At 35.8% G+C, this 11,029-nt stretch overlaps 1 protein-coding gene across 1 annotated transcript; it reads right to left on the bottom strand.

The window, feature by feature from the left end:
• Nucleotides 1-1,662: 1,662 nt before the first annotated feature.
• On the bottom strand, nt 1,663-7,089 carry LOC113462720. The gene is made up of 11 exons (XM_026804664.2): nt 6,996-7,089; nt 6,792-6,862; nt 6,603-6,693; nt 5,882-5,925; nt 5,464-5,775; nt 5,181-5,222; nt 4,961-5,076; nt 3,605-3,653; nt 3,334-3,483; nt 3,071-3,208; nt 1,663-2,611 (listed from the first exon to the last, which is right to left on the bottom strand). The coding sequence occupies exons 1-11, from the start codon at nt 7,066-7,068 to the stop codon at nt 2,573-2,575; spliced, it is 1,125 nt and encodes a 374-aa protein (XP_026660465.2). The 5' UTR covers nt 7,069-7,089; the 3' UTR covers nt 1,663-2,572.
• Nucleotides 7,090-11,029: the final 3,940 nt, after the last annotated feature.

Here is an 11,029-nt window from a genome sequence, read left to right on the forward strand (position 1 = left end):
TAAACAAACTGAGAAAGTACTTTTGTATGACAAAATTACCATAAAGGACATTGCACAGTATTATACAATAGAACATAATAAAATATAACATAAATTAATACATAAATATACGATATAGTATAATATTATTGTAATATAAAATAATATTATGTTAATATAGCATAATAGTAATATAATTATTAGAGTAAATTAATATTTGGTAATATAACATAATATTAAATTATTTAACATAACATATTAATGTATTATGATATAATGTAATATATATTATATTTATAGTCTAATACAATAATAAAAGTATAAAATATTATAATTATTAGTATAAATTAATTTCTCATAATATAACATAATATTAAATTATTTAAAATAACATATTAATGTATTATAATGTAATGTAATATAATACAATATTTATAGTATAATACAATAATAAAGGTATAAAATATTATAATTATTATTATAAATTAATTTTTCATAATATAACATAATATTAAATTATTTAAAATAACATATTAATGTATTATAATGTAATGTAATATAATATAATATTTATAGTATAATACAATAATAAAGGTATAAAATATTATAATTATTAGTATAAATTAATTTTCCATAATATAACATAATATTAAATTATTTAACATAACATATTAATGTATTATGATATAATATAATATGATATTATATTTATAGTATAATACAAAAATAAAGGTATAAAATATTATAAATATTAGTATAAACTAATTTTCCATAATATAACATAATATTAAATTATTTAACATAACATATTAATGTATTATGATATAATATAATATAATATGATATTATATTTATAGTATAATACAAAAATAAAGGTATAAAATATTATAATTATTAGTATAAAATAATTTTCCATAATAATTTTCCATAATTTCTCATAAAATAATTTTCCGCGGTCCAGGGGCTCTTATTCGTGGTCCACGCTCGAGGAGGACCTCAGCGTGGGCCGCAAGGTTGATGATAAAAAAAACAATAGATTGATTTTGGAAGGTATAGAAAAGGATTAAAAGTTTTTTCTTCTAAAATGTGGTTCAAGAGATGCATACAAAAATTGAAAAGAAAAAAACCTTTTCTTACGGAAGGGAGTCTGACGGCTAGGGTTCTTGGCTCTAGCAGATTTTTAGGTTTATAAAGGGACAAACTATGTAATTATGTTATTTTAATATGGGCATTTTTGTCAAAAATACAGCTTTCCGAAAAAGCTGAAACAGCTTCCTCCCAAAAGCTCCAAATTGGAGCTTCCTCCCAAAAGCTGTTTTCAGCTTCCCGCAAAAGCTGAAACAGCTTTTTAAAAAATACCTGATGGGGCGGCGGGTGACTGGAAAAAGAAAGAAAACTAAAAGACCAGGGGAGGCTAAAACAGGGGTCTCGGGGCTTCGTATGAGCCTCAACTCGTTCGCCGATGGCTGAGGCTCTGAGTCTCCGGCATTGGTCACAACTGGTCATCAAGGAGAGGCTCTGCTGAAGGACCGGAAGTCAATGGTGGTTTGAAACGTGAGGCCAGTCCGGCGAACGGTGGAACAGAGGAGGAGATGGACGCTGGAACAGGGAAGTGTGGCGAAAATCCAGAGCATCGTCGGTAAGACACGCCGACGGCGCTCGTTCTGGTCGGTACAGTTAGGGAGAGAGAAAACAGGTGGGGCGGAGTTGGTATTAGTTTGCCTCCGGCAAGGGCCCAGCTACGTCCCTCGGCGAAAACAGAGGCAGGGCATGGGGAAAAATCGAGAGAGAGAGAGAGAGAGAGAGGCTCGAGCTGACTGCTTCGAGGGAAGGAAGGGTGTTAAATAACAATGGAAGATAGTGTTTCCCAGCCTCCAATGAGACCGAGAAGGAGGACTCGATCTCCTCCAACTCCAGTTCGGCTCCAGAACAGGCGCTGGGTTGTTCCAGGCCGCAATTCCATTTAAAGTGAACAGCTTTGTATATCAAATTCTTAGCTGATTTTCATGCATAAGCATTGTTGCAGTACACTTGATATGGATACCCCATATCCATCCAAAGTGAACAGCTTTCTCCAATCTCTTTGTAAGAATTCCATTTGAGACTGTTCTATCTTCCATACTTTGTTCAACAAAAGCTCAGCTTGCACTCAATCATATTGAGGAGGCCTTTTTTTTTGTTGTTGTCTCAGGCCGCAAGTTCTCGGTTGCACCAATATTGTTCTCTTCAAGCTAACTTATCGAAGTTATAATATATGGATCAACATGCTCCCTCATTGTTTTCATCTTCTCAGAAATCCATGAAATAATGTACTTCCATTATTTCCTTGCGCCCCCTACTACCTTGCATTTGCTGATAACTTTGGGTTTGATACCAATTCTAAGTAGCATAAATCATAACCACTTGCACTCCAGTATGTTCAGAATTAATTAGTAAAAGTATGAACAGGTATACCAAATTGTCAAATATCTAGCCAATAAAGTAAACTGAGTTTCGCATGCAGGATATAAGATTTTTTGAACTTCTAGGTTTCGACAGGGGAGAGACACCTCCTAAACCTCTCTTTTTTCCAGCCCACTGGTCTTTGTAATCTTCAAGAAAAGAAAGATGGCCCGACATCAGCATCATTACCCTGGAATAAAAGAAAGTAACACCAAATATATTAATAACTGTCTGCAATGTTGTCATCATCAACTATTTCTATAATTATAATCAGAATGTCAAAAGTTCCCAGAAGCTAGCATGCGTTCAGGAGCTAACTTATTTCAAGGTAACTCCCACAAGAGTAGAAGTCTGGCTGAGAGGCAAGGAACGAACAGGTGTGAATTAGATCAGGAAGAGTGATGCTCCCTGCAATTCTAAGATTTTAGGATGCCGAATATATCCGGATAGGTAACTTTTAGTATCTCGAACATATTCTGTGATAATGATCAGCATCCAGCCATCTCCCTCTTCCATTGTCTCCTCAGTCGACTCCTATCTTAGGGTGAGTCTTGCAAGATGGCTGCTGAGGATCTAAACAGGCCCTCAGCAACCTGTACGGCTCATAGGAACTTGATTCAAGCGAGAAAAAAAAAAAAAAAAACGATACCTCCTGTCTTTTAGATGATTCACCCTGCACAAAAGCTGCAGGATGGGATCCAGGATCAGGTGTTAATGGCAAAGAATTGGAGTAATGATAGATATTCTCCTTGGCTGGAGTCACGTTTTGGCATGCAGACTGTACTTGCTGCTTGCAACCAGATAAAATAAAATTTCCATTAATTAGTGAGTGAAGAAAGTAATGAGTCTATAAGAATCTTGCCAAACGTGCTGCTTTTTCGAAGCATCTATCTTATTTTTTTCTGGATTTACCATGACAGCAGCCTTCTCAGATAACTCATGCTTTTGAGAGCCACCAATATCACTTATACTCTGTAAAATCCCTCTGATAGACTTCTCCTGGATGGCACGTAATTGGTATGATGTAGTGTTCCATTTAGAGGACGGTTGTGGTGGTAGCCCCTGACAGTAATTCTGATTAACATAAGAACACAATCTGGGCAAATTGACAAGATACAGGAGCAACTGTTGCAATTAAGGAATTCTAAAACAATGCTTGTCAGAAAAAACAATTAGGTTGTACCCTGAGGAGTTTTTGTCCAGAATTTCCAATTGAGAATTGCTGCATGCTGCTGCAATTATAAAATGAGCATCATGTGAATAGTAGAGAAATTGCAGTTGTTTATAGATAACTGGATAGAAGATGTTATATCAAGAATTCACAATGGAATTCAAAGACCTGGAAAGGTCAAGGAGTATACCAGATGAATAATCACTTTATTTATATAGAACAGCGAACAAGTAAAATAATTTGTTGAAATTATTGTTTTGTAAGAATCCTCCCTAACTTTTATTTAAAGAAAAAACCAATGAATTATTCTTTATCTGCTTGATTCATATGCCCTTCTTCATTATCCTTCGATTTGTTTAATCTTGCCAGAACTTTCTTAAGAGTTTCAAGTTACAAATTTATCCAGTCACTGCAAATGCTTAATCTTTTTTTGTTACAGAAGAGGTGGAAATCCAACAATGAGATGAATTAGTTTAAGTTGATTTTTCTCAATTGTCATGGCTTTGCATGTGTCGAGAAGTCTAAGGATTTGTCAGCACCAATTCACATGATGGAAACACGTGTTGCATCACAGTTGAGTTGCAAACCATGATGCCAATCCGGGGGGTTTATATTTGCTTCTGAATTCTGATGAACTTCTTATGTGCTTGGACTGAGTCCCACTTTTATGAAACTTAAGTATGAAAAGTATATAATTGAATACATTTCAAGATGAAAGTCTTTTAATCATACATGGATATCAAAGAATGCATCACAGAAAATTTCCCATGAGAATGAGGTGGAAGACAAACAACATGAAAGGTAATATAACTTGGACAGATTTTTAATGCTACTAAATATTGGTAATCTGAGAGTTTCAAATATCGAACTTCCCTCAATTAGGTCAGCCAATGAAGGTTTGCAGTTGAGATACAATGACCAAGAGAAAAATCCAGAACTACAGCGTAATTTATGGTGAAACCCATGTACGAAAGGTTGCCATGCGGTCGTGGTGCCTTGAACAGGCTTCGCTTGGAAGTAGTTCAGCCATATCATAATGTACATATTATGTTTGAGAGGATGGACAGGTTGAGTTTGCAGATCAAATAGGCGGATACAACTATATAAGATTATAAGATTCTCTTGTAACTGATGTTACCTCTCTAACATTTGGGTGGAGAGGTTTCTTATTGTTTTCTGCTCATATTTTGGATCTGGCAGGGCTTTGCTTAATTCCTATCATGACATCTGAGGTTATAATATCTGAAAAATTTTGATTCTGATTTTACTTGCGATCTATTGATAAGTTGTCACAGTAGAAATTTAATTTGGAAGCTTACATTGCAGGGTAACAAAATAAAATTTTCTTGGGAAATTTTAGCACATTACCTCATGGAAGTGCTGTTAGAGGAAATCCCACAGCTTTTACCTAGCCAGGTTATACTGTCACCCGAACGAACATTACCAAACTCAGATTGTTCTGGCTGCTTCCTCTTTCGATCATTCTGCTATTTACATAGTCATACAAATAGAGACATATATATAAAGAAAAACTTAGTAGTAACATCTAAGTAATTCAGGCTGCTGTGTATTTCAGCAAATTACCAACCTGCTCGTCTTGCAGCATATCCGGCTGTTTGAACCATCCAACCTGTATCAGTATGCATTATTAGCTAATTGTTTTCCTGCTAGTCCACAAACTATCACTCTATATACTTTGTGAAGTCCTACATATATCTCTTGATATATATATATATATATATATATATATATATATATATATATATATATAGCAACCAATACTCAATATTTCAATGCAGACACCAGTATCTGTATACAGGTGCACTGTTATGTAAATAAAAAGACCATGCCAGGGTAAAAATAAATCTTACACCATCCATATAAGAACAGCCATTTCTAGCTGTTGAGTCACCAACACATGGTTGCAGTGATGGTTTGCCATCAACTGCATCTACAGGAGCAGACCATTCATTAAGATCCAGCTGAATCTTTTTTCCGACTCTTGATAGCAAATCTTGTTCCACAGCAGTTTCTGGTTGCTGGGGCTGTGGATGACAAGCCAAATGTTGGTTTGACATCAGCGGACGAAACGGCCTCGGATGATGAACTGATGATTGGTTTGGCGTCGCAGCCGGCCCGATAGATGTATTCTGCATTGAACGAGGTAGAGATTGCACAAATCCCTGCCGAATTTTGCATACAATGCAAGCAGACCGTTCAGCTTCACAGCAAAGAAGAGAAACAGAAACTCGGAAGAAGTTCTTCGCAATGTAAGCAACTTTCACTTACAGTCTGAAGCAAATGAGGCTGCCGATAGCCATATAAATTCGGTCCTACAAGGTAATCACAGGACAGAATGTTAATGCTCGTTAGAGAGAAGTCATGATAAATTAATTCGATCATAGTGAACAAATGTGATCACTGCAATAGATTTTAATTGTCATTCGGATATGATACAAGGTGTTTCTTCATTTTGGAAATGTGTCTGGCTTATTGCTCAGGCTTTATTATCTTCACTTTTAGCTGATCGTCAATAAATGCGTACTACCTTTTTTCCTCATCATCAAAGCAATGCAATTCAGCTGAAAACATAAAGCCTGACTTCCATAGGTTATTTGGAGTGCTTGTGATGATGATGTTAGAATAGAAGTTAGATGTTATTATTTCCAATAAGATATCTTTATTTTTCTTTTTTGTTACTTCATAAAAGCATGAGATCTACCTTGGTGTCAGATAGCTTGTGCAACTAAGATGGGAGAAAATCATCAGGGGCAGAACGAGTATTATCCTAGTAATTTTTCAAATTACAATCACAAGGAACTGCCAGGAGAAGCTTTTACTATAAATTACAGAAAAACAACAAACTTAATGAAGGAATAATGGATAAAATAACTGAACAGAGTAGTAAAGCAGACTATAAATTAACAAGAAAAATGAAACCAGTAGATTTGCCCATTATAAGGACACACTGGGGGTGACAACAGAAGGCCACAGTATAAATGGCGCCAACCTTGTTTTGGAGTGCCTTGCATGGTCGCATTCCTTATCCCGTTAATCAATGGAAGCAGCCTCAGATAGCACTTTCTGGGATCTCCTTGGGCCTACATACGAGAAAAGAAGAAGCCAAATGAATGCAAACACAACAATGCGTGCATGAAAGTATATGTGATGAGAAAGAGCAGACTGAAGGAGGCACCACCTGAATGAAGGGAAGTATATCTTCGATAACCAGGATCAAGTTGAATAGAACATTCCTATGCGGTTGGCTTTCTGCTTAACAATACAAATGCCTCACGTTAGATAATTCGATCAACATTTGTTCTTATCACAGCATCTTCAGTATTTCTGAATGGAAAAGAAGAGAACAGAGAGTTTCCAAGGAAGTTTCAGGAATTCTACTTACCGAGATCCTCGATAGAGAGCCCAGTCTGCTGCCTAAAGAGCCTAGCCAAATTGAACAACCCTATTCTCATCATGTAATGGTACACATGCACGTTGAGCCTGATGTGCCAAAGATTCCAAAAAAAGTCATGCAAAGTATAAAAGATAGGAAAATGGAAAACCAGTTCAGAATAAGGACCAACTCGCCTCCTATGGGCATCTCTAATAAATTTTTCATTAAAGGAAGACATGATCGTGATCAACACGATGCTGCAAAAAGTGAAACAAAAAAGAAAAAATATAATGAGGATTAGAAGATTAATAGTGTAGAAAAATTGAATGCATAATTCAAAAGCAGACGTGATCAAACAGTGAGCTGATTATGTACCATTGCGTCCAACTAAGATGAAAAATTATATGTTTTGAATAACCAAACCCATGCAATGGCAAAAAGAAATAAAGAAAACAAGAAGAAGAGGAGGAAGAATACAAGGAGTAAAGAAACGTGAATATTGGCTGATGAAAATACAGAACCCATAAGAACAAGTAGAGGATGATGAAAGACAAGGAGATGACTGTTTCAAAAAAGCAGTTCATTGAGCACCAACTCTATGTATTATTCTTCCAATCTTGACGCGAAAAGAGATGACAGAAAGGAAGTACTTTGCTACCACAATGAATGCAGAGTCTCCACAGCCATTTGTGCAAATCTAAGACTAATGCTGTTCTCAATGAACTGAGCCCTTTATCTTCCCCATCTTTGTTCCTTATCTCCAACCCACTCTCCTCCTCCAAGTGCTTTTATCCCCTCTTCTCTGATCCTTATTTCCTCTGAATTCTAAATTCTTGTGCAAGATTTCCAAAGTTACTCTTAAATAACGGTTCCTCCTAATGACCATATGAGACGCGTGCAGTGACCAAATGTCACACCGCAGTATACACCAGAGATTATGCCACACTCCCAGTTTCAATTACTCGCCTTCAACACATCGCTACAGTAACAAAATAAAAAAAAGGGGGGTTGTGCTTGTCAGTGTTTAATAAAGACTAGCCTAGAATATCTTCAATATCACTTCCATATTGTGTAAAATTACCAGTAGGAAAATGGGGTTGAGACCTGATTTCAAGAAAAAAGATTCATGTTTTTATCATACATAATATTGTATGATAAAATATGGATTGAATCCTTTTTTTTTCCAAGGTAAAAAATATAACGTGGTTCTTGGATAGCTGAAAAAATACTTTGTTCAATATTAGAATTGTAAGTTGAAAGGATAACAATTATCCCATCAAAGTAGTTATAGTAGCATGTCTAGAAGATAAAAGATTTTTTGGACGACACCTAACGTTATTTGAATAACCAGGAGATGGATGATTCCCTTATTTAGAGAATGAATAACCATGGTGATGTGATTTCAGATTTAAAAATAAGTATTGTTTCTCGCCCACTTAGGTTTGATGGTCACTAAATCCATCCAGACATACACCACACAAAGTAGCACTCTCTTAGGTCATCAAATTGCATTGGAAATATATAGATACCAAAATATGAAATTCAATAAGAATACCACATAATGGAATTATATTTACTTCTCCCTGATATGCATGATTATTAGGAAACCTAAGTAGGTAAAGCAATGATTAATATTGAAACTTACCAGGCACTTTAGATGCCATTTATAGTTTGACCTTTTTCTAGTTTTTTTTGCTAACAATTAATATAATAAAGCACATTTTAAGCATTCTACTCTTTTTGTGAACCCAACATGATCCATACAACCAATACTTGAGAAGAATTTAAAAGATCCATGTAGTATAAATATTGAAGTCTAATATCTATATAGTACCGGTACCGGTCGGCGTACTGGTGGCAGCCCAAACCGGTATGGTACCGGTCTGTACCAGTTCCATACCGGTCTCGTTGAATGGCCGAGGTTCTGTCCCGGCCCATACCGGTCCTCTAACGATAAACTTCCGGTACCAGATTCTACGCTGATCCGGTACCGGTCCCAGGCCGGACCAATACGCACCGGACGGCAGACCTTGTATACAACCATTTCATAATGAAGGTGTAGTTGATGATATGTGAGATTTAGTCTCACATAGAATAATCAGTAGAAGGTAGATGGATTCATATAGATAGCGAAGCCTAGCACCTAGTAACTTGAGCTTTTAAGTTGAGGAGTACAACTGGGAGAAGACTTTAATATATTGGTCAAAACTAATTAAAATAAGCCCAATCATTTATAAATCCCTAACAGCCTCTTCCTTCATGCGACCTAATTTAACTCCCTCCTCGGTCCAATCGACTAGTACTCGTCAATTAAGTTATCGCTCCAATCCAAGAACCCAAACTCCAAGAGCCACATTGCACTTCATTCATTATGTTATGGCTCCAATCCAAGAATCTCCCCCTCTAAGAGCCACATTTTATCGTAGCTGTACGGAAGTCCGATCTTGCATGTTCCATCTACCTCCCATTGATTCTTTTGTACGCCCTGAGTGTTCTTGTTCTTTCCCATGATCTAATAATCTCTTCCTTAGGAATTTAGTCCAAGTCCAAACCCAAATTGCAACCAACCCAGTCACGACTTGTGGTAACTCAAGCCTAACAGAGTACCAACCCAAGCCCATTCTACATATCCCAACCATAATTGACTCTTTTCTAACCTTTAACTAACCCAAACCTACGTTACAAGCAGCCCAAACCTAACGTATAGCGAACCAACTCATTGTCTTATATTAATTCGGTCTTTAAAAATAAACCATCCCAAGCCTACTTCATTTCTATCTCTCTCCACATCTCCAAACTACTCTCCACAATTTCAAGCCCATACCATCCCTTTAAGATCAAGAAATTATAACTTCACAAGACTTACATAGACTATTAGCCCATGAGAAATCTAATTTTGTAAATGATCTCCATGTACTGATCTCGCACCCCTGCTGAACTATTTGGACTTAGTAGGTGAATCTAACACACTCTCACTACCTTCTCTCCTTTATTCATTTTAAATAGCCATATGTTCCCTTCCCTCCAACTCATCCTTCGCTAGTTAAGTAAACTCATGAAACTCTGACCATCTTATCCGCACATTTCATCCTATAAGAAAAACAGAGTCTTATCTCTTAGTAGCCTTGAAATTGTTATCCTTCCTCTACCAAAAAAATCTAATCTTAAACTAATCACTCAAACCTTAAACCCTTAAAATACTCAACTTCCCTAATACCTTTTATAAACCCCAAAATCCTAACCCATCCAACAAGGAGGAAATGTCATCGAGGAGAAAACAAGATCCCCCATATTAGAGATCTGGTGGAGGCCCCTAGTCTAAAGTTTAGACTTCCTTCTAAGCATGAGAGAGATCTTCCTCATACCTATTTTTGTAAATACATCAACTTACCATGTTTAATTCATCATTTAATGAATATTAGCCTATAATATAACTCTGTTCAATAAAGGTCAACAAGAAGTACCTCTTTTACATATTTATCTCTAAACCAAATATTAGAAAGATAAAATAAAGAGCCAATTAAACCTTTTATTTTAAATTGTACACCTATCTACATATCATGGCTTTCATTGCTCCTCGTTTATGATTTGTTTGTTTGCTAAATGATCCTTACTTATTCAAAGAAATACTTGTCGTCATTTTTAGAATTTGCAAACAATCGTCACAGATTTTTTATCGAAATGATCTTTATTTCGGGGCTGAACCTTAGCCGGGTACCAGAGCGGAGGGTACCAATCTGGAGATAGAAAATAGATGGGTCCTGAAAGTGACTATTATTTCAATACCACTCTCTTATAAAGATCTATTAGCAGGGTTTACCTAATGTAAACAAACATAGATTTTTGTTCATATTCATATTTTTTTAACGAAAAAGAAATCAATATAGCATGATGTTAAAAAAAATTAATCATACAATTTCCTTTCTTTTTGCAAGTATATCACTAACCTGCTTATGGATGATTATAGATTATTAGATCACAAATAAGAATACCCAATCTACTGCTACATGTATATTTCAACTTTCGGTTTCCTAATCCAAGTA

Source organism: Phoenix dactylifera, chromosome 4 (genome assembly GCF_009389715.1).
Source record: "Phoenix dactylifera cultivar Barhee BC4 chromosome 4, palm_55x_up_171113_PBpolish2nd_filt_p, whole genome shotgun sequence".
Lineage (NCBI taxonomy): Eukaryota > Viridiplantae > Streptophyta > Magnoliopsida > Arecales > Arecaceae > Phoenix > Phoenix dactylifera.

Excerpts from the sequence above, each read along its gene's own strand:
- LOC113462720 (XM_026804664.2), bottom strand. The coding sequence starts at position 7,068 with ATGATGAGAATAGGGTTGTTCAATTTGGCTAGGCTCTTTAGGCAGCAG. Across the intron at positions 5,223-5,463 it reads GCTGTTCTTATATGGATGGT|GTTGGATGGTTCAAACAGCC; the intron begins GTAAGATTTATT and ends ATACTGATACAG. Across the intron at positions 3,209-3,333 it reads CTGAGAAGGCTGCTGTCATG|CAAGTACAGTCTGCATGCCA; the intron begins GTAAATCCAGAA and ends GGTTGCAAGCAG.